The sequence below is a fragment of the Dreissena polymorpha genome, chromosome 10 (assembly GCF_020536995.1).
Source record: "Dreissena polymorpha isolate Duluth1 chromosome 10, UMN_Dpol_1.0, whole genome shotgun sequence".
Lineage (NCBI taxonomy): Eukaryota > Metazoa > Mollusca > Bivalvia > Myida > Dreissenidae > Dreissena > Dreissena polymorpha.
In genome coordinates, this window is record NC_068364.1 from 66,094,839 (window position 1) to 66,119,709 (window position 24,871).

The window sequence follows — 24,871 nt, forward strand, 5'->3', positions numbered from 1 at the left end:
TGAATGACAAAAAGCTTCTGTATAGCTATCAATCAGGATATAGGCGTGGCTATTCTACAGACACCTGCCTTACCCATATATCTGATTATATTCGTTTTAAGATGGATGAAGGTAAGATGGTTGGTATGATATTGTTAGACCTACAGAAGGCCTTCGATACCGTCAATCATTGTATTTTAATCATGAAACTTGAGGCTATTGGTCTCCATAGTGACGCAGTCAGGTGGTTTACCTCCTATCTCTCCGATCGCCATCAGGTTGTTGACGTATCAGGTACTATGTCCTTCGAGGCCTCCATCTCATGTGGTGTTCCTCAGGGCTCCATTTTAGGTCCCCTTTTATTTTTAATTTATGTGAATGATATGGCCGCTGTGGTAAGAAATAAAATTTTACTTTATGCTGATGATACTGGCATCCTGGTAGCTGGTAAACACATTTCAGAAATTGAATCCATTCTTTCTAGCGATCTCGTACTTATAAGTGAGTGGTTAGTGGACAATAAACTTTCCCTACATCTTGGTAAAACAGAATCTATATTGTTTGGCTCAAAGCCCAAACTAAGGTCAAATTCTCAGTTAAATGTCTATTGCAATGATGTGTCAATTACTCCATCAAGTTCTGTTAAGTACCTAGGTGCTGTATTGGACCAGTTCCTGTCTGGTAAAACCATTGCTAGATCAATTATTACAAAGGCAAACTCAAGGTGAAAGTTCCTATACAGAAATAGTAAGTTCTTAACATTGCACACCAGAAAACTCATTGTCATGTCTCTTATACAGTGCCACTTTGACTATGCCTGCTCTTTTTGGTACCCTGGTCTTATTCAGTCACTTAAAAAGAGGCTTCAAACTACACAAAACAAGATGATTAGGTTTGTTCTGAATATGGATAACAGATCACATGTTGCTCAAGAACAGTTTTCACATTTAGGTTGGCTGCCTGTTTCAAAAAGAGTAGAACAGATCATACTTTGTCATGTACATAAGATTAAAAATGGCCTTGCACCAGAGTATATGGGTGAGAATTTTAAGCCAGTGTCTGGCGTACATAATCGTTGTACTAGGTCTAATAGGGTAGCTCAGCCAGAATCTGATCATTTTGCTGAAAATTTTACATTTGAAGACTCTGGTCGTTTTTCCAAACCAAGAGTAGGAAGTTTTGGTTCTAAAACATTTACATATAATGGTATCTGTTTATGGAACAATCTTCCTCAAAACATCAGGGATGTACCTAAACCTAACAATTTCAAGGGTGCCATCAAGAAACAGTTTTTAGAGTCTTTATAGCTTTTTATAGTATAATTTTTATTATGAATTTTATGTTCTGTTAAAATACTGTGATACATTTTTAAGTCTTATGATCAATAAGATGCAAGGATCTCATAATTATTCTTTAACTTATAGTATGCTACAAAGTGTGTTTATTAACTACCTATGCAGTGTGTAACTTTCTTATGTAACTTCTGTGATAATAATGAACATGTGATTATATTTATTCATTCTTAATCAGTAATATACTTTATTAAACAGTACATATTTGATACATATACATTATTAAAATCTAATACATGACTGTTTCATGGTTACTGCCACCAATAACAAGGACCACAATGGAAATAAGTGAAAATCATTTTTCTCTTTTTTGTGTTATCCTTGGTATTGTGTGTGCATTCCATGGTTTGCTATGTATATTGCTGTGATAATATATTTTATATTGTCTGCATTATGTAGTAACTATGTAATGTTCATATGTTTACCAAATAAAATCAATCAAAATCAATCAATCAATATAAACGGAGAAAAACGCTTGGCCGGTTGTTTTAAATAGCGTCGTTAAAAAGGTATTTAAACTATTTATGCATGTGCATTTTTTTTATTTTCAATTGACTGTAAATTTTAATGGAACCTATTCATTGATTTATACGATGGCAAAATAACTATATACCTTCGATTAGTCGTTTGTTGAATGCAGCATTGAGAGATTTGGAGTAAATGTGCGTATGGAATGAAGTGAGAATTAACAAGAGTCGTTACTCATCTAATTTGCAAATGGTCGTTTATTTGGCCGATACAAAAAGCACGAGTTCGACTCTAATATGATATGAATTTGTTTCCTATGTATAAGCCATAGTTTGTTAATGGAACTCTTTGCGTTGTTTGTTAGGTTGAATAGCGACTCTTTAATGTTGTTTGTATGCGCGAAATCAGCGCGCATCGTTGTATAAAATATTGATTTATACTTACCGAGAAAAACAACGGGTCTCTTGATAAGAAAATAAAGAACTGTCAGTTTAAACCGTATGTTTTGAAATAATAAAAAAAGCACAGAATGTTTATCATTTACACGCATTAGAAATGCACTAGGTTTGTGTAAGATGTCTGTTTTATTTAATGCCATTTTATATGCATCTGCCAAGATGTGGTATTGTCCAGGGACCTATTGGTATAGGTCCCTGAATTGTGGTTAATTCGGAATATAATTACAGAATAAATATACTTTCAAATGGTTAGAATTGATCAATATGTTGCTTGTGATTTCTTAAAATATTACAAAGTATACAAATTTCCAGTTTATTTACTTTAACTTTTGCAGCCACTATTATTATTTTAACGATTTTGTAGCGACTAGTTTTTTCCTTGCTGGTTGGTATATAGGTTTTGAAAAATCACGTTGATTAAAAGCAATCGATCAAAATCGTATGCCCTATTAATTTGTCTTCATAACTAGTTCTAACCACATTCTGGATCTGGTTCTAACGAGTTTTATATATTTCGACTGTGATGAATGATGGGACAAAAATTCACCCGCAAGCTAATTTAATGCAGTCTTTATTGTTTCAACATTTTATATTATTTCCTCAAGTGTACTAACTTGTTTTACGACAAGTAATGAGAATAATTTGAAAAGTTGATATGGTTAAGACTACAGTAATATTTAATTTGTTATCGTTATTGTTAGGAGAGCGATAATCATGTTGCTGACCATTATGATAAAAATACATAAAATTAATTCCATTATCATCACAATTAAATCAAAATAAAGTTAATTTATGTTGTTAAACTACAGTAGAATGTAACCCAGATCAAGATTATCAGTTATTTCCCTTAGACTTAAATTAGCTGCGATATTATGTGTTTTTGAAGAAAATGTCAAGTAACTATGGCAAATGCAAAGCTTAAAATATTTTGTGGTAAGAAACAAAGACTGGCAAAATTTTTCCCCACTCTGTGATGAAGTATTTACCATCTTTTTACGAGCATGGGTTAAGTCTTAAGACCTTGGTCAACTGGGTACATTATTACTTAGATACTGGACTAGTTTGAACGTGCATCCATAGTTCTAAGGTCAAAAAAGTCTTGGTTAAGGGAACATGGCCAGAAAAATGTAGGAGGGTACCGTATATGTCCTTATTGACGCTCATGCCCTAATAGACGCACAGGCCGTCTTATCTGGGGTTGATTGGAATTTATCGGAACCATAAGATAAGATTTATGTAGCCCATAATCCATTAAAGAGTGACACATAACATCTGGAAACATCGTTTCTGCGGCCATTTTGTTTGCAACACGGTGACACCGTAAATTGCTTAGATCAGGATAAAGGTGCGCAGTGCGCTCTTTTCTAATTAACACGAAAAAGTGTGCATTATTTCCGTAATTCAATGCTCACCATTTTGCAATGCGATGCCCGTTCGGCCGTTGTTTAAATCTTATATAAAATAAACTACTATATACAAATTATTTGTTGGCTCTTCGACTTATGAGATTGTTCATGAAAAAAATCGAGGTATATCGATCCCCGCGCTGTTGCGGTATTAACTTTGTTTAAGTTTTTGTTGTCATGAAAACTTGTTGATTTATAACGCAAAACGTCTTATTTGAACTGACGCAAATTAATTTAATCATATTTCTCAGCTTCGCATTTGCTTTATTTTGATAATTTAATCCAAAGTTTAATGTTAGCAAGTGTTTTTTACTGGAATTGTAAACAAAGAGTCAGGTAAAGTCTTCGGAAAATTTGCACTCTGTTTAAATTGATAGTTTGACGTCATCAAAGGAAAGCCGTTTCCTTTCTGAAGCAATAAAGCGACAAATTTCTCGCCAACAAAATTGGCTTCCTTTGTCCAATCAACATGCCGAACCAATGGCGTGTTTGTTCCTCAATGGCAATCGTCCAATTTAATTATAGCACGTGCATAGCTCCGCCTTCGAATCTTTTGCAGAGAACGGAGGTGGAGTTTAACGGTTAATTGAGCAAGTTTTTTACGCAAGTTGAGTTCCAATTCTCCGAAATTACTCGGCCCTAAGCATTGAAACAAGGAATACATGTATCAATGATTTTCCGATCTCTGGGTAAATATGCTACCGTGCGAGTATACTACGTAGGTTACAAACCAACAAAAATAATAATTATTGTCGCAAGCACAGGTGACGATTTGTGTAAAATTGGACATTGCGATGTAATGGGTCTGCAGAAGACTATGTCATACGATTGGATTAAACAATGTTGTGAGCGGCAGGTAATGAAAATGTTATAGATATAGATGGGTGTTTTATTTTTCTTAAATAAGAGACAAACAAATGATATTTGTCTAATGGCAAGCGCTATCATAGTCTGTTTCCACATCCATATATATGTTGTTGATGTTTATTCCTCGAGGACTGCATGGAACTCGGGTGCAAGGCAGCAGTGAGGGACGTTGTCATGAGTGGCACATGCGCTTTACGCCGATGACGCCAACTGTATGGTATTGAGTGTTCGAGTGTATTGTTTGTCACGCTGTAAATACTTATCAACTAGACGCAGTGAAGGCGCGAAATACCGGGTCAAACTGGATTTAATGGTGAGCGTCTCTTAATGGGGAAATATTTAAGTCAATGAAAAATAAAATGGGATCCACGGACGATCTGCCTTAAATTGGACATTGCGATGCAGCGGGTCTGCAGCAGACTTTGTCATACGATTGGATAAAACAATGTTGTGATAGGCAGGTAATGAAAATGCTACACTGTTCAAATATGAGGAATAGGTAATAGTGGTTCGAATTTAAGGCGCAGGGGTCTTGAAAAAACATGCGCAGTGCGCGTCAATAAGGACATATACGGTAGGTAGTTTTTGTTTGTTTGTTTCTACTAGTCGACTGATTTCAGGGTGAAAAAGGGTCAGTCAAAGGGGCTGTTTAACAGATTTTGGCATGTTTTGAAACATGTCATTAAATGCTTTATATTGATAAATTTAAACATTTGAACTAAATATCTCCAGTAAAAAAAACAAGAATACTATTTTTAAAAAAGGAAAAAAAGTAACCCTCAACAGGGCTCAAACCACTGAGTACTGGAGTAAAAAGTCTCCCGCCTAGACCACTCGACCATTCATGCTCATGCTTAGAGCTGATGTATTTTTTGCCTTTATAAGCAATCCTCGTAGTTTTCCATAATATTACTCCAACAACAGAACTTTGCAAATTATTCAATCGTTTCACGTTGCAAGATGCATTATAATTTTCAGGTTTTCACATCGTCAAAAGATGCATATATTAATGGATATTTAAGAGCATGGTAAATGGTCAGTAGCTCAATTACTATTTCCTTAAAAATATCATAACAAAAATGAAAATTTGCGAATCTGAAACAACTTTTTTTAATTTTGTCAATTTACCAAAACGTTAAACGGCCCCTTTAACTCTCAAGATAAAGTTTTGGCCCAGTTTATTTACTTTTATAAAATGGTTTAAGAAACATCTCAAAAGTTGCAGAGGGCAGTTAAGTTCCCTGAAGTCTCAGTTTAGCGACGGTGGGCCTTTGGCCCTCTTATTTAGATGTAGGGAAAGAACTAGTGTCACGAAAGTTTACAGGAAGGACTATTAACAATCTTGAGATGTTTTCTGAATGAAAAGTAAATCAGAGTACAACACATGCAATTGAGACTTTTATGTATATTGTCCTCTTTTGCAGGGTTTTCGCTGTCGCTCGCCAAATTCGCAAAAGGCTAAAATTTAGTAATTTCGGCGAATAAAAAAATCGTTTGGCGAAAATATTCGGTGAATGAATTTTTCCATTCAAGTGCCACCCCAGATTTGTAACTCTTTAAACCGTAGACTATGCTACAATGAATCATCGTGTTATTGACTGTCTTTGAGGAAACGCAGTCTGCATCAGTACCTGTCAAAACCGGGCATCGAGACAAAGAAAAGTGTCTGGTGTGAAAACAAAACAATGGTGTTACTGTACATCTTATCGGCTTAAATAAACAATTTAATATGTTTTAAGACTGCTGCCGATTTAAAACAATTTGAGTAAAAGCAGTTAGCGAATTAAAAACCCATTAAAGAATTCATGAAAACATTTGACTTTTTATCCCCACGCTTTTTGAAAAAAAGGTGGGGATATTGGTTATCTCCGCCGTCCGTCCGTCTGTCTGTCTGTCCGTCCGTCCGTCCTGGCCACTATCTCCTCCTACACTAAAAGCACTAGAACCTTGAAACTTACACACATGGTAGCTATGAGCATATGTGCGACCCTGCACTATTTGGAATTTTGATCTGACCCCTGGGTCAAAAGTTATAGCGGTTGGGGTGGGGCCGCGTCAGAAATTATCACTCATTTTTTTAGGTTATTTTACATTTACTTCTTTATTTCTACACCGATTCACTTCAAATTGATACTGGACCTCTCTTATGACAATACGGTCAATCTCAACCATGCATGGCCCCATTCCCAACCCTGGGGCACCCCGCCCACATAGGCCACACCCACCAAAAATTTCCATTTACTATAATTTTTTCATTTCTACACGGATTCACTTCAAATTGATACTGAACTTTTGTTATGACATTAGGGTCAATCTCAACTACCGGGTATGCATGGCCCCAATCCCAACCCTGGGGCGCCCGCCCACATAGGCCACACCCACCAAAAATTCCATTTACTATAATTTTTTCATTTCTACACGGATTCACTTCAAATTGATACTGAACTTCTCTTATGACATTAGGGTCAATCTCAACTATGCATGGCCCCATAACCAACCCTGGGGCACACCTAGGTCAAACATTTGGCGTGGGGATACGCGTCGGCCTCTGCCGCGCCATTTCTAGTTTGTAATTAATTTCGTCAGAATTTGTTAAAATGCTTTACATAATACTGCATCTAATTGCAAAATTTCCATGTGGATAACATCCAGTATCTGGTCACGATTTTATCGTGGAGTAGTGCATCTTAAGAACAAATTAGTGTGTTAGCTATAACGAAGCCAACCAACTATCCCAAGACCCCAGAATGTGCTTACCGATAAATAATATGGTGTTTTCATGCCTGACTGATTAACCACCATTCGCATCTTCAGTGCCGCGGGGCTGTGTAACGCGAAAATCTTAAAGTAAAATCGCATAGTTAATTAATGAAAAGACTAATATTGTCTTGAGTTGTTTGCAATGGTATTACATTTAAATTAAATTTACCTATCCATAAGTTGCACAACATTGTAAGTATACCAAGGCAAGTGCTCTAAATTCTTACACTGCAATGTATAAAAACAAATATAAGTCTCTTGTCTACTTGTAGACTTGCAGCAGGCAGTCCAAAATGCTTGTCAAATACTTTGGCTACAGTTTCTAAAGTTTGGCTACACAAAAATCTATTTGGCGAAAATGTTGGCTACAGAAATTTCTGAGCCCGAGGGAGCCCTGTTTGTCATTGAATATTTTCAGAAAAATCTTTATTTAAAAACAAAATATATTTTTGCTGCCCATTCCTGGAGCAAAAAAAGTATGGCACAGGACCTTAGATCTACAGTATTTCTCCATGACTTTTTCTTTTATCCTGAGCATGCTGCCAACTGGTCACTTAAAGGGGCCTTTTCACAGATTTTGGCATGTATTGAAGTTTTCATTAAATGTTTTATATTGATAAATGTAAACATTGGATCTAAAAAGCTCCAGTAAAAAAATCAAAAATAACATAAAAAAATTTAAAAAAGTAACCCTCAACAGGGCTCCAACCACTGACCCCTGGAGTCTTGGAGTAAAAGTCTACCACTTTGACCACTCGGCCATCCGTGCTCATACAATGATGGATGTATTATATACTTTATAAAAGCAATTCTTGTAGTTTCACAAAATATAACAACAACAGAACTCTCCCAATCTAAATATCATAACTAAAACAAAAATGTGCGAATCTGAAACAATTTTTTTTAATTTTGGCAATTTGTCAAAACGTGAAATGGCCTCTTTTAAGCAAAAAGTATGGCATTTGACCCATGATCTAGTTCTCCATGAATTTTACTTCTGTCATGAGCAAGCTGCCAACTTGCCACTTAAAGTTTACAAGGAGCTTTCACATAATTAAGTTGAAGAATTAAAGGCAACAGCTTTGGTCTCAGTTCCAGAATGTTTGTACTCTCAATTCTTTACTTATGTACTGTTCATTTTATTTGAAGATAAGAGCAAATGAAAAAGGAGTCATCAAGTTGCAGTGATAAGAAGATGGACAACTACTTGCCATATTCCTGTATAATGATTGGTACGTTTTTTGCTGAGTATAGATACAAAATAGTTTGTGTTACAGGCAATTTCGGCTTGTTTCATAGCAGTTATGGGGTTATGTTCTTAGTTGCAAACAAAACATGTATTTTTTCGCCAACTCTAGTCCGAAAAGTCCTTATTGATGGTTTGATATTTGGAAATAACCATTTTTGCAGCTGTTATTTCCATTATACTGATATATAACTATTAATAAGATTCACCAAATTTTACCAATTTAGTATAGTACATTTTTTTTTTATTGAAATAGATTGATGACGTTAAAACCTTATTTTATGGTTTTAGGTCATATTTCCAAAGTGATGAAAAAAGGCCTTTTTATTGTGTGCATAAATATTTTCTACATGTGTGTAAAATGATGAAAAATGCTTTTGCTAGGTTTTTATGCCCCGGTAGGGTGGAATATAGCAGTTTAACTGTCCGTCAGTCAGTATGTGTGTATGTCAGTCTGTCCGTCCATCCGAAAACTTTAATGGCCATAACTTTTTCAATATTGAAGATAGCAACTCAGGGATGGAAATTAGTGGTTGCCCGTGAGCCCGGGGCAAGTAGATTATGGCCTGGGCAACTCAATTTCCAAAGTTGGTAGTCCGGCTGGGCAACTAACTTTTTAAAGCTTGAAACAATTCAGTGCAATTAAAATTAAATACAAATTGGCGACCATGGATCAATAATGATTTAAAAAGTATTCATTATTAAGGCATAGGAAATGATTAAATTCAGGCTCATAAGTATACATAATGCATTAAAAGTGTGTCATGTGAGCAATGTTATGTAATTATTTATTATTTTATTTAAAGATTGTAGTTGATACTCATGACACAAAATGTACATATATCTGAGCTAGTTAACCAGGTTTTCCGAAGGAAAAAACTGGTTATTAGATTGGCGAATGCGGGCGGGCTGGCTGGCTGGCGGGCTGGCTGGCTGGCTGGCGGGCTGGCGGAATAAGCTTGTCCGGGCCATAACTATGTCGTTCATTGTCAGATTTTAAAATCATTTGGCACATTTGTTCACCATCATTGGACGGTGTGTCGCGCGAAATAATTACGTCGATATCTCCAAGGTCAAGGTCACACTTTGAGTTCAAAGGTCAAAAATGGCCATAAATGAGCTTGTCCGAGCCATAACTATGTCGTTCATCGTCAGATTTTAAAATCATTTGGCACATTTGTTCACCATCATTGGACGGTGTGTCGCGCGAAATGATTACGTCGATATCTCCAAGGTCAAGGTCACACTTTGAGTTCAAAGGTCAAAAATGGCCATAAATTAGCTTGTCCTGGCCATAACTATGTCATTCATTGTGAGATTTTAAAATCATTTGGCACATTTGTTCACCATCATGGGACGGTGTGTCCCACGAAAGAATCAAGTCAATATCTCCAATGTCAAGGTCGCCACGACTAAAAATAGATTTAAAAAAAAAAAAAAAATTACAAAGGGGGTTAATTTTTTTTGGTCATTTCAAAAGTTCAGTTTGAGTTTTCTCCCTTTATCAGATTTTTTTTTCACAATGAAAACCTGGTTTTGTGACAATTTTGTCCCTTGTTACTCTTTAGCTGGGCAACCAACATACTAAAGATGGTTGTCCGTGCTGGCAACCAATAGTAAAATGTTAGTTCCAATCCCTGCAACTTGATATTTTGCATGCATGTGCATCTCTCAGAGCTGCACATTTTGAGTGGTGAAAGGTGAAGGTCAAGGTCATCCTTCAAGGTCAAATGTCTAATATATGGCGTCTGTCAGTCCGTCCAAATACTTTAACATTGGCCATAACTTTTTCACTATTGAAGATAGCGACTTGATATTTGGCATGCATGTGTATCTCATGGAGCTGAACATTTTGAGTGGTGAAAGGTGAAGGTCAAGGTCATCCTTCAAGGTCAAATATATGGCGTCTGTCCATCCGAAAACTTTAACATTGGCCATAACTTTTTATGTCCCCAGTAGGGTGGCATATAGCAGTTGAACTGTCCGTCAGTCAGTAGGTCAGTATGTGTATATGTCAGTCTGTCAGTCCGTCCGTCAAAAAAAACCTTTAACATTGGCCATAACTTTTTTACTATTGAAGATAGCAACTTGATATTTGGCATGCAGGTGTATCTCATGGAGCTGAACATTTTGAGTGGTGAAAGGTCAAGGTCAAACTTCAAGGTCAAATGTCAAATAAATGGCGTCTGTCCGTCTGAAAACTTAACATTGGCTATTACTTTTTCAATATTGAAGATAGCAACTTGATATTTGGCATGCATGTGTATCTCATGGAGCTGAACATTTTGAGTGGTGAAAGGTGAAGGTCAAGGTCATCATTCAAGGTCAAATGTCAAATATGTGGCGTTTGTCCATCCAGTTACTTTAACATTGGCCATAACTTTTTCAATATTGAAGATAGCAACTTGATATTTGGCATGCATATGTATCTCATGAAGCTGCACATTTTGAGTGGTGGAAGTTCAAGGTCAAAGTCATCCTTCAAGGTCAAAGGTGAAAAAAAATAAAATAATTTCAAAGCGGCGTTCTCATAAAGCTGCACATTTTGAGTGGTGGAAGTTCACGAAGGTCAAGGTCATTCTTCAAGGTCATAGGTCAATTTTTTTTATTTTTTTTTTCAAAGCGGTGTTCTCATGAAGCTGCACATTTTTTGTGGTGGAAGATCAAGGTCAAGGTCATCCTTCAAGGTCAAAGGTAAAAAAAATAGAATTTTCAAAGCGGCGCATTAGGGGGCATTGTGTTTCTGACGAACTCATCTCTTGTTTCTCCTTGTTTGAGAGTGAGACCCGCCGAATTTCGTCCTTTTCCCCTTGTCAAATTTTTCCCCTCTTACAGAGATTTTTCCCAAAACAATGATATAAAAAAAATAAATCTTTAATTATATAAGGTTACCTGATCCAGTGTAGAAAATAGAAAAAATATTGAATAATTAAATTACATGTTGCCTTGAATTTGTTTTAAAAACAGCAAAATATGTTAAATTTATTATTTAAGACTTTCCTTATTTTACCCCAAATCCGTTTTTTACCCTCAAAAAGGCCTTTTCCCAAAATCAGATAAAAAATCCTGGGGCTAAATGAAACCTGCACTAAATTATTTCATTGTTCTCAGTAAGATTGCAATTGTATATACAATCTACTTCCTTCATTCCAGATGCTGATACCAAGGTGTTTGCATCGGCTGTGCATAAATGTCTGTCATGGGGAACAGACAGAGCAAAGGTATGACACGAACAAAGGCTGAACTGAATTTTTAGCCGGATTTTTTTCGAAAAAATCTCGGCTTATAGATTGATGTTGTCGGGCGGGCGGGGGGGGCGGGCGGGGCGGGCGGGCGGGCGGGGTGGCGGCGTGCTCGAAAATGTTAAAGTTCTTATTTCATGGTATAACTTTGGTATGCTTGGACCTAGAGTCTTCAAACTTGACATGAAGGTTGGCCAGGATTAACAGATGACCACTGGTCATTTCAAGGTCATTCATTTGAAGGTCAAGGTCACTGTGACCTTCAATATAAAAAATGTTAAAGTTCTTATAACTTTGGTATGCTTGGACCTAGAGTCTTGAAACTTGACATGAAGGTTGGCCATAACTAGTTAGTAACCACTGGTCATTTCAAGGTCATTCATTTGAAGGTCAAGGTCACTGTGACCTTGAATGTAAAAATGTTAAAGTTCTTATTTCATGGTATAACTTTGGTATGCTTGGACCTAGAGTCTTCAAACTTGACATGAAGGTTGGCCAGGATTAACAGATGACCACTGGTCATTTCAAGGTCATTCATTTGAAGGTGAAGGTCACTGTGACCTTCAATATAAAAATGTTAAAGTTGTTATAACTTTGGTATGCTTGGACCTAGAGTCTTGAAACTTGACATGAAGGTTGGCCAGAACTAGTAAGTAACCACTGGACATTTCAAGGTCATTCATTTGAAGGTCAAGGTCACTGTGACCTTGAATGTAAAAATGTTAAAGTTGTTATAACTTTGGTATGCTTGGACCTAGAGTCTTGAAACTTGACATGAAGGTTGGCCAGAACTAGTAAGTAACCACTGGACATTTCAAGGTCATTCATTTGAAGGTCAAGGTCACTGTGACCTTGAATGTAAAAATGTTAAAGTTCTTATTTCATGTTATAACTTTGGTATGCTTGTACCTAGAGTCTTCAAACTTGAAATAAAGATTGGCCAGTACTAGAAGATGACCACTGGTCATTTCAATGTCATTCATTTGAAGGTCAAGGTCACTGTGACCTTCAATGTTAAAATGTTAAAATTGTTATAACTTTGGTATGCTTGGACCTAGAATCTCAAACTTGACGTAAAGGTTTGCAAGCACACTTAGATGACCACTGGTCATTTCAAGGTCATTCATTTCAATGTCATTCATTTGAAGGTCAAGGTCACTGTGAACTTAAATGTTAAAATGTTAAAATTGTTGTAACTTTGGTATGCTTGGACCTAGAATCTCAAACTTTGCTCATGCCTTGAAAAGTACTTACATTTCATTTTGACCTTTGAACAATATTTCAGTAATTTAAGTATTGCATTGACAAAAACACGAAAGGTACTTTCCTGTCATTTAAATCAAAAATCCGGCTTCAATGCGGTCATCTCCGACCGCGGAACTCTTGTTTTTCATAAAATGCTTCAAGAAAATACACAGGAACTGTATTTGTTATTACATGACTTCATTCCTAACTGATGTCATGAAGCATCAAAACAAGCAAATACCTTTAATTGATATCCCCCGCAAAAAAATAAACTTTGCTTATGGATCGGTGCAAATCCCTTGATATATAGTAAAATCATAATGTGTAAGGGAATAAGTAATAATTAAGTGGGGGGTAATTGTTTTTATGCATTGCAATTCCCCTCATTGATATCTATATTTCATGTCTTGTAGCGTATCTGAGATAAAGCCTTGAAAAGTTACATCATACAAAAACAAGAAAGGGCTATAACTCTTAGTTAAGAAATTGCAGGGTTATGGTTCTTGTGCATGGCACTTCTTTTCATTGATTTTTTTACACCCATGAAGTTTCATGTTGAAATGTTTATCATATCTGAGATATAGCCCAGAAATTTTTATCATATAAAACAACAAAGGGCAATAACTCTTTTTAAAAAGTGAAGGGTTATGGTTCTTAAGCATGGCATTTTTACTCATTAATATCAATACACCCATGAAGCTTCATGTTGAAATCTTGCGTAGTATTCTAGCCCTGAAAAAAATCATCATACACAAAAACAAAACAAAGGGCAATAACTCTTATTGAAGAAAGTGTAGGGTTATGATTCTTGTACATAACACTTCTCATTGATATCTATACACCCATGAAGTTTAATGTTGATATCTTATATAGCTTCTGAGATATATAGCCCTAATGTTTATTGTGACAGACAGAAGGACTGACAGACAACCCCAATTCTATATTCCTCTCTTTTGGCGGGTGATAAAAAGCATGTTGTTACAAGAGTTGGTGAAGACTAATAAAGGTTAAATTTTAAGTGGACTTCATACATCATGTCAGTGTTAAAATTTTATTTAGTCAAAGTCTAAAGTCTTAAAAAATGGTGATTAATACTAGTGAGGGTGGAGTCTACTCAAAGATCTTTCGACATATTTAAAAAAGGTTATTTTTTAGCTGAAAATCAGGCATAAATTATGAATATTTAAAAAAAACAACAGAACATGATGAACATACCATGAATCTGAATAGAAGTTGAATACTGAAATGAACACATCATGATCGTTCATGAATAGAAGTTGAATACTGAAATGAACACATCATGATCGTTCATGAATAGAAGTTGAATACTGAAATGAACACATCATGATCGTTCATGAATAGAAGTTGAATACTGAAATGAACACATCATGATCGTTCATGAATAGAAGTTGAATACTGAAATAAACACATCATGATCGTTCACCGATTGTTGATTTTTGTAAAATATCATTCAATATGTTTTGAATAGCCTTAACTTACTTCAACAGAATGTGAAAAGGTGTTATGAAAAATATTGCCTCCCCACGTCATTGAAACCCACTTCCTCTGAAAGTAAAAGTCAGCGCTATCTCTGTTTATGCTGGCTTTTATCAGCGAATTATAACACTATGTTATTACTAGTGTTCTCCGGAAGCACCGGCAGCCGATGATTTCTCTGGTTACATGCAATCTAGTTGCCGACTACTTTCCCCAAAATAGCAATCGAAATGTTGCAAATACTGCTGAGTCACCGGCTTCTTTGACAATATAACTTGCTTCTCAAATTTTGCTGGAGAACACTGTTATTACTATAAGTATTTTCCAAATTATGGAGGAAAAGTATTACTAACACGTTATAATGTTACCAATTTTGAATGATGATTATACATTAAGAGCATGCTGGGAAATTTGTCATCTGCTAAAATGTTGTCTGCTGAATTTCCAAAATGAGCATTTTCTTCGATTTTTTTCAAAGAATACTATCAGAATAGCAAACAGTTTGGATCCTGATGAGACGCCAACTGTCTGCAAAGGCCTTCAAAATTCGGTTCCAGCACTGAAAGAGTTAATGAACGAATATTTTCAACATCGTTCTTCGTCAGGAGTGTAATTTCCCTTGTTCAAACATAATGCATTCATTCTCTTTTGAATGTAGTGAAATTATTGCAAATTTTCTTTTTACCAAACTGTTAATAAGTGCCCTTATGGAACTGATGTGTGTCATTACAGTGATTTTGTTTGCCCAATTGGGAAAAGTACTGGTAGTTTTGCGCGAAAAACCTTTAAATTGGGAAAATTCGCGTTGTGAAGTCGTCAGATTGGGAAATTGGTGTATTTGATTTTTTGCTCCCAAACACTTTAAAATTGATAACTAAGTGTTGTCAAGTTGTCAATAGTATATTTACTTAGGTTCAAACTAAAGTGCTGCAGTGGCAAACTAACTAAATGTTGCATTTTATTATTTTTTTGTGAGTGTTGACACCTTCAATTTGAAATTTTTGGGACAGCAATTGGGAAAGTTGATTTTTTTTTTAAATTGGGAAAGTGCCGGTTTACCGTACTTTTAAAAAAATCACTGCATTATTTATTTCTCTTGCAGGTTAATGATGACCTACAGAAAATGTGGACAACCTCAAATAACAGCAACAAAGTTCTTCCTTGTCTCTCTGTCAGATCTGGCCTTGACCTTTATCTCAAGGTCATGAACTTTCCCCCAGGGTCAGAAGTCATCATGTCTGCCATTAATATTCCAGATATGACAAAAGTGGTGAAACACCACAACTTGAAGGTACAGGTTGCAAACATGTGAACATATTTTACATTGCTGTTTGATGAAGCTCAAAATACAACTGTTAGATTACTCACTTTATCCATTAGTGCATTATAATTGTTTTATCAATTCTGATTAATGTATTTGTTCTTTTTAAATAAGTATGCAATTAACATGTAAGTTACATATTTTTAGCTCGACTATTATATATGAAATATATATAGTGGAGCTATCCTACTCACCCCGTTGTCCGCGTTGCTGTTCCCATGTCCGTTCCCTTGTCCGTTTGCGTGCAAATGTTAAAGTTTGCGTACTACCCCAAATATTTTCAATGTCCCTTGACATATTGCTTTCATATTTTGCATACTTGTTTACCATCATGACCCCAACCTAAAAACAAGAGCAGACAACTGTATCAAGCATTTTGACAGAATTATGGCCCCTTTTATACTTAGAATATGCATATTATTGATAAATCTATGTTAATGTTTGACAAAACAACACTTACCTTACATATCGCAATGCACTTCACCCAAACCATCCCTGGCGAACCCCCCACCCCCCCCCCCAACCCCCCCCAAATGTTTTTTATTTTTATTTTTATTTTTGAAAGATCATCAGTTCTATTAAATGATCACACACCCACATTATACCCCCCCCCCCCCGCAATTATTTTTTTATAAATTTTTGTTTTCTTATTTTTGAAAGATCATCTATAAAATGATCACACACCCACATTATCCCCCCCCAACCCCCCCAATTTTTTTTTTCTTTCTTATTTTGAAAGATCATCTTTTAAATGATCACACACCCACATTGTACCGTCCTTCTCCATGATGGCTTACGTTATACTGTCAAGCACTCGAATAGTCGAGCGCGCTGTCTTCTGACTGCTCTTGTTTTATCCCCTGCCAAAGGCGAAGGGTCATAGAATTGGCTTCGTACATCCTTCCGTTTGTCTGTCTCTCAGAATTTTTTTTTAATTTGCGGTGGATATCAATTTAAAAAAATAACTTGTTTTTATTGTTATATACACCATGTGCATGGGCAAGTCAAACTAAGCAAAGTATAAATACTATGATTTTTAAATTTGAGAAGTTTCACTAATGGAGTTGAAAAATATGTGGTCATTTGGTGGAAGCAACTAGTAAACCAGTTGTTTGTTGGGGAATTTTAGTTACATTTTCTTTGACAGGGGCCTTTTCACAGATTTTGGCAGATATTAAAGTTTGTCATTAAATGCTTTATATTGATAAATGTAAACAAAGAATCTAAAAAGCTCCAGTAAAACACAAGACTAACATTAAAGAAAGTTAACAAGTTACCCTCAACTGGGCTCGAACCACTGACCTCTGGAGTAAAAGTCTAAAACATAGACCATCGGCAATTCGTGCTCATACAATGAATAATGTGTATTATATAAGCAATCCTTGTAGTGTCACAAAATATGATGACAAAACACAAGCCTCCAAATTATTAAATTGTTTCGCGTTGCAACTCTTTATAATTTTCAGGTTTTTAAATTGTCAATTGATGCATATTATGGATATTTTAGAGCATGGTAAATGTTCAGTATTACTGTTTTCTTCACAAATATCATAACTACAACAAAAATTTGCAAATCTAATTTTTTTAAATTTCGTCAATTAATCAAAACCTGAAAATTCCCCTTTAAAACATTATAACCATTCAGCTTATGAGTTAATGAGTATGAAAATCATTAATCTTTACAGATAGTACCATGGGATATAAGCATTGAAACCACCGGACCTAAGATTGAACTGTTACCTAGTCTTGTGTCTTCTCGGACAGTGGCCATCATTGTGGCCCATATTTACGGGAAATGGTGCGACATGGACCCAATCATAGAAATTGCCGAACGGCACAATATCCCTGTCATAGAAGATTGCGCCGAAACTTTCTGCGGTTTTGAGAGGATCGGAAATCCGAGATCCGATTTGGTGCTGTTCAGTTTTGGAGTGATTAAATTTTGCACGGCAATGGGAGGGGCAATAGCCAAGATTAAAGACGCAGACATTTACACGAAAATGTACAGACTTCATGAGTCCTATACAGTTCAAAGTCAGCGGGAATATTTGAAGAAGGTTCTGAAATACTATTTTGTCTATTTCATTCTTTTGCCGTACCCCACGCATTTCATAGTGTATGTAGCGAAAACTTTAGGGATCGATCACAAAGCTGTTGTTGTCAGCAAATTGAGAGGATTTCCCGACCAGATGGTCCACAGGATTAAGCAGAGGCCCTGCTCAGCCCTTCTACAAGTTCTGAGTGAGCGCTTGGCGGGTTTTAGTCAAAAAGAGTACGAAATGGGGCAAGTAAAAGGGGAATACGTGCGAATGAGGCTCCCGGAGGATGTTCAGCTTGTCGGCATGAAGGCAATGGTCAATAACTACTGGCTGTTTCCTATTCTTGTGGTAAGAATGAATTTATGCTTTATCTGTGCTTTTTTATGCAAATCACTAGTTGCCTTATATATTTAATTATTAGGAGTGAACGATACATGACTTAGGCTGTTGTTTTTAGCTCGGCGTTTTCGTAGAAAAACCAAGGTATTGTCATAGCCAGCTCGTCGTGTCGTCCGCCGTCCGCGTCATGCTAAAACCTTAACATTGGCTCTAAAATCAAAGTGCTTCCACCTGCAACTTTGAAACTTAATATGTAGATGCACCTTGATGAGTTCTACATGCCACACCCATATTTGGGTCACTAGGTCAAAGGGCAAGGTCACTGTGACCATTAAAAAAAAATAAAAAAAAATAAATATTCTGACAAGTTTTCATTTATTTAAAACTGCACCCGTAGCTGAGCGTGGCACCCGTTATTCGGTTTTAATGAACTATCCTGAATCTTCAGATAAGATACGTTTTTAGGGCAAATACATGATTTAAAAAGATATTTTGACAGATCTACAACTAGAAACAACCCATATTAAATTAAAAAAGAAAAACAAGGGATGATATACAATAAAAGAACGAACACAAGCAATGATATACAATAAAAGAACGAACACATGCAATGATATACAATAAAAGAATGAACACAAGCAATGATATACAATAAAAGAACGAACACAACCAATGATATACAATTAAAGAATGAACACAAGCAATGATATACAATAAAAGAACGAACACAAGCGATGATATACAAGGCTTCTTAAGTTTGATGGATTATTGAGCCAGATTTTAGTTACTTTATCAGAATTCTTCCATTTTTTACTATTTTTATTTTATTTTTTAGGAGAACAAATTGAAGCCAAATGCAAATTTCTATAGCCAAATTGTTAGCCATGGGTGAATGGCAGAATTAGCCAGAGTACATACTGGCACATTTCCTTATTGAAAGTCCTTAGATTAATAAAATAAGCTAGTTTTTAGTGTGAGCGTTAGCTCACGCTAATTTTACAGAGCATATTTTGCAAATCAGTATGTGCTTAGAAGGCCTAACTACGCTATGGAAAGACAACCACTGCCTGTTGCAGTTAAATAATGCAGAGGACAAATGCCATTTTTCTCCTAGATGAGTTGTCATTTGTGCCTCAACCACCACATCTGCCTGTTTATTGTTCACCAAGCCGGATCTCAATTGCTTGATTTTGCGGTGGTAAAATGTTAACCTGCATTAACTAGTGGGCTGGTTATTTGCCAGCGGATCTCAATTGCTTGATTTTGCGGTGGTAAAATGTTAACCTGCATTAACTAGTGGGCTGGTTATTTGCCAGCGATTTGCTGATAACATTAGAGTGTTTATAAATAGAAACACTGTTTGAGCAGACAGCTATTTGGTATAGGATTGAATCTGTATTTACATGTAAACTTGATTTGAGTCATTCCCTAACTACTGGTACAGAGAAGTTCATAAGCTTTCAAGTGGGCGGTGCTTAGCGTTTACAGGGAAATTTAAATTTCAAGCAGACAACAAAAAACTGTTTCTGTAAGTCAATAATTATATAACTTTCAACCACCAAATAACACGTACATATTGTTTGTATACTAAAGTATATGTATGCCAAATTTTATTGGAATATATTAAATACAAACTTAAATATTATGAAGATAATCATTTTTGTTTTCTGTTGTTAACACACCAGTGTACAACTGAAAAGTAGACATTTTGTGAGTGTGTGACCCTTTTATACTGCTTCTCTGGTGTTATCATTGAAATCTGTACATATTGGCTGCTTTCAGGGAAAACGGGGCTTAATGCATGTCAAATAAGATTAGCCTGTTCACACTGATTAGCCTGTTCAATTCGCACAAGCTTATCAAGGACAACACTTTCTGATTTTATGGTGTTTTTCGTTTAAAGAGAGTCTGTGGTACTGGGATGACAATTAATGCATATGCATTAAGCCCTGTTTTCCCACAATGAAGCCTAAATTGTATTTTTATTAATGATTTTATAAACACATCTGGACCAGTGCTTTAAGACACATTCTTAATAAATTTGAATGGGTTGTGTTCATTTAAAACTTGCAATATAAAAAGCTATAACATAATTTTTTTAAACTGAGTTGCGTCTAAACTTACAACAGCAAACACCTTCAGTGCCTTCAGCACTTTGATTGAAACATGTTTTGCATTTAATTATTTGGACAAGTGAATACCTACATGCTAAACAATTGTATTTTCTTTTTGAAGAAGAAAACAATGTATTTTGCATAGGAAATTCAATCTGACAATTTCACTAGAATTTAAGATTCTCCAAGGAGCTTTGAAGCATCGCCCCTGCTTTTATGGTATTTTTCGTTGAAAAAAAGTCCCTTCTTAGCAAAAATCCAGTTTCAGCAGAAAGTGTTGTCTCTGATTTCCCCGTGCAGACTGCGCAGGCTAACCTTGGATAACACTTTACGCTCATGCATTAAACCCCATTAAAACCCCTTTTTTCAGAGCACGGCTCATATATATATTATAATAACTATTTATGTTTGTTATATATACTATTTATAGGACGATCCGGACACTGTTCTTAACTCTTTGAATGCCCTCGGAGTGGATGCATACAGAGGGGCCACACAGCTCAACATCATCGAGCCCGAGTCCGACCCCATGGGCGTCCCTGTCTCACAGCTGGACCCTAGATACCCGTCAGAGGCTCGCTACCTCATAGACCATGTGGTCTACCTACCCGTGAACAAGAAAGTGCCCTTCCACGCCCTCAACCAAATCTGCAAGGCTGTCAAGCAGGCCATTGCTATGAGCAAAGACGCGCCAAAAGTCCGTCTCCAATCAAAATTGTGATTTTTGTACTCTTTTATTTTTTCTATCTTCTGGTTATATGAGAGGATGTGCAATGAGCAATCATTGGTTTTATCAAAATGAACAAAAGGTGCATCCACCGTATGTCTGCAATATTTCTAATATTGTTCCCTCATTGTTTTTAACCTTTGACATACTGATAATCTATAATTGCTTTTAGCAATAGATGCACAGATAGTTAGTCTGCAATTTAAATGTGTCATTTGTTTGTCTTGTTTGTGTCTACCAAAACATGCAAGGTTGCAACCACATTCCATCCGCAAGCTAAATTGTGATTTGTCCAACATTTCGCAGAAATAAATATGCAAGGCTTCCTAAAATGCCTCAGTGTTACTAAAATAATTCCATATGCAAACAAATTTGTGAAAGTATTTTCCTATCCTGCTCAAGTGTATTTGCAATGCTGTAAAATAAGCTAACAGTAATTATTGCAAAATGCACCAAGAATCTGTCTGCAATCAAAATTGTGATTTGACTTTAATGCTCAGAAAATTGCAACCCCTGTGTTACTATTTTATGCATGCCATTTGATGACAAAAGCTGTTTCCTTTATAACATGAGTGATAGCATTTTGGAAAGTGTAAGATAAATGTGATTGTTATGAGTGATAGCATTTTGGAAAGTGTAAGATTAATGTGATTGTTATGTGAGATAGCATTTTGGAAAGTGTAAGATAAATGTGATTGTTATGAGTGATAGCATTTTGGAAAGTGTAGGATAAATGTGATTGTTATGAGAGATAGCATTTTGGAAAGTGTAAGATAAATGTGATTGTTATGAGTGAAAGCATTTTGGAAAGTGTAAGATAAATGTGATTGTTATGAGTGATAGCATTTTGGAAAGTGTAAGATAAATGTGATTGTTATGAGTGAAAGCATTTTGGAAAGTGTAAGATAAATGTGATTGTTATGAGCGTACATGTTTTTGTCAAAACAATTTTGTACGAAAAAGTCGAAAATCTATTTTAATAGACCTTTCAAGTTTGGAAACCAAAGTACAACAATTTAATGGGCATGTTTTAAGATATACATTTTTGTTAATAAATAAAGTTTTGACATGAAAGGGGTGATAATTAATATAGTAAGTATATTGTACTGAGAATTATAAGGTCATGAATACTATCACTTAAACATTGTTTGACACATTTCCTATTAATTTAGTATTATTTATGCAATCAATTTGTTATACAATTAATTAGTATGCAATTAATAAGTATAAAATCAATAAGTATACAATCAATATGTGTGCAATCAAGAAGTATACAATCATTAAGCCAGAAATCAATTAGTATGCAATGAATAAGTATGCAATCAATTTGTATGCAATCAATTTGTATGCAATCAATAAGGTGATGCTATTAGGATATCATGAGCTATACAAAAAAAAGCCAATATTCCATGGTATACTTGAAAGAGGCTTTGATCTCAAAGTCATAAGTGTATAATTATTTTATTTTTGAAAAATATCTAAAAAAAATCTCTTGTCAAAATAATTATTTTAAATGAATCTCATCATAAGATTTTCAATAATTGTGTTTTACATTAGCATTTAGCTTACACATTTAGTTGACCATAAGCGTAACTCTCATCTTTGCAAAAACATATGGGTTGTGCTCTGTGAAAAGGGGTCTTAATGCATGTGCGTAAAGTGTTGTCACAAATTAGCCTGTGCAGTACACTTAGGATTATTAGGGATGAAACTTTCCCTTTTATGATATTTTTCATTTAAAGAAAGTCTCTTAGCAAACATCAAGGGTAGATGGAAAGTGATATCCCTGATTAGCCAATCTGGGACGATACTTTATGCACATGCGTAACCCCCTCATATGTATATTTTTTATGAATATATGAGTTTAATCAAATGCGGCAAATACATTTAGATAAAGTATTTATATCCGACTTAATTGCTGTCATTTTGTCATTTACTTGGTGAAGCACATGCACAAATATTTGATATAATTAAAGCATGTAAGTTATGCTAATTAAGTTTTTGAGTATCAAGTTGATTATTGATTTTTTATAAGCGTTATATGTGTTGACTTTTTTTGTCATTTATCAACAGTTCCAATAACAAAAATTTAATTCAAGGTACAATAAGATGAATTTAAATACCCATTTAAAGAAGAATATTTTAATTATTAACTATGCAATGTAAAATTTTATTCTACCTTTTTTATTTGACAGCAAATTTTTAGATTTGTTTTCACTTTACTTCAAATCCAGACCTACAGATTATGTAATTGCTGTCTTAATTGAACAAAATGATTCATGTTATATGTAAATTATTTATTATTATTATTATGAATTTATATTTTTTATTATACATAAAAAATATTCAGAAAGTTGTCATTATGTACACCCATTGTCTTATCCTTACCCACTGGTAATTATATTCCTCTATTTATTGCACTATGTGTTTAATTTTCATTGTCAGAAGTAAATCATTTAATTCTGCAACTGATAGGTGTTGTGGAAAAAACGGGCTTAATACTCATTTTATAGGCTGTATCGGTCCTTACGATCTTGGTCAGTTTGCTGCATAAAGTGATTATAGAAGGCAAACTATAAATTTGTAAGCGTATGATATATGTTTTGTTTTGCCCTTTTTTAACACCCTGGTTTAGAATGTAAAAGTTATGATTAAGAGCAATTATTGAATACAAATACCTTTAATCAGGTAATTTTAGGTGGCCACTGGTTTTTACGTTTGGTGATAATATGAAAATCTGATGATTTGGATAATAGGTGAAAAGAATACATGCTCCATTTATTGATTGTGATTTACATGCATTAAATAATAAAACCAAAACATAGGGAAAATTAGCCCAGGGTTAATCCGTATTTAGGGAAATCAGAAATCCTAATAAATGAACCCAGATTTGTAGTTAGCAAACACGCAGCGAAAGTCTTTGTGCGATGCATAAAATCAGGTATTCTTACACTCCAAATGTATGTATGCTATTAACATTGTTTTGGATTTTGTCTTCATTGATCTGTGAAATTAATCTCATACATTCCAATATGATTTGACCCATATCTTAAAAGTGCCTTTGTTTAAGCTATACAAGTTTACATGAATCTGCTGATATCATATAAATGAATATAGCTGTGAAATGTTTGTATTAAGTTACCAATCGTTTACGTTCAGTAAACATGGATCAAATGTAGGAAGTTTTTTTAAATCCAAATATAATGTTGACTCACTTAATGTTGTTATTTCATTAAATCTGGCTATTTTGCTTGATAAGTTTATACATGCAAGACTTCGAACTTGAACCATCCTGTCAGATTCAAACTTAAATGAATACAATGAATACATGTAGACCAAAAGATTTATGTTTCTCAGAGTTTATTATTTATAAATGTTTTGTAATTGAAATTTTTACATGTTTAGAATAAATTATTGAATATTTTGCTTTTGTGTGTGATCTGCGGATATTAAAATGCCTGGTGGCTGAGATGATATCAAGTGTCTATGGGACAGGGTTATATCAAGTGTCCTGGGTCATATCAGGTGTCTGCAGTTATATCAAGTATCTGGGGTCATATCGGGTGTCTACGAGTTATATCAAGTGTCGTAGGTCAAATCAGATGTCTATGGGTTATATCAGGTAGCTTGGGTCAAATCAGGTGTTTATGGGTAACATCAAGTGCCTGGGGTCATATCAGGTGTCTATGGGTTATATCAAGTGTCTGGGGTCATATCAGGTGTATATGGGTTATATCAGTTGAATGTGGTCATATCAGGTGTCTATGGGTTATATCAGGTGTCTGTGGTCATATCAGGTGTCTATGGGTTA

The 24,871-nt window shown here is 35.1% G+C and overlaps 1 protein-coding gene across 5 annotated transcripts in view; it reads left to right on the forward strand.

Moving 5' to 3' along the window:
- LOC127847921 (uncharacterized) overlaps positions 1 to 24,484 on the forward strand; it is a 29,425-nt gene extending 4,941 nt beyond the window's left edge. The window contains exons 1-7 of one of the 5 annotated variants that reach the window (XR_008034243.1): positions 3,088 to 3,190; positions 8,440 to 8,522; positions 11,690 to 11,757; positions 15,623 to 15,811; positions 17,527 to 18,228; positions 20,764 to 21,914; positions 21,960 to 24,484. Coding sequence is in view for 2 of the 5 variants with exons in the window: in XM_052380152.1 (XP_052236112.1) it covers positions 8,450 to 8,522; positions 11,690 to 11,757; positions 15,623 to 15,811; positions 17,527 to 18,228; positions 20,764 to 21,054 (1,323 nt within the window). In the remaining 3 variants the exon portion in view is untranslated. Of the gene's footprint in view, positions 1 to 3,087; positions 3,191 to 8,439; positions 8,523 to 11,689; positions 11,758 to 15,622; positions 15,812 to 17,526; positions 18,229 to 20,763 lie in introns of those variants that run through there. The other 4 variants (XR_008034244.1, XR_008034245.1, XM_052380151.1 and 1 more) reach the window with 4 other exon arrangements.
- Positions 24,485 to 24,871: the final 387 nt, after the last annotated feature.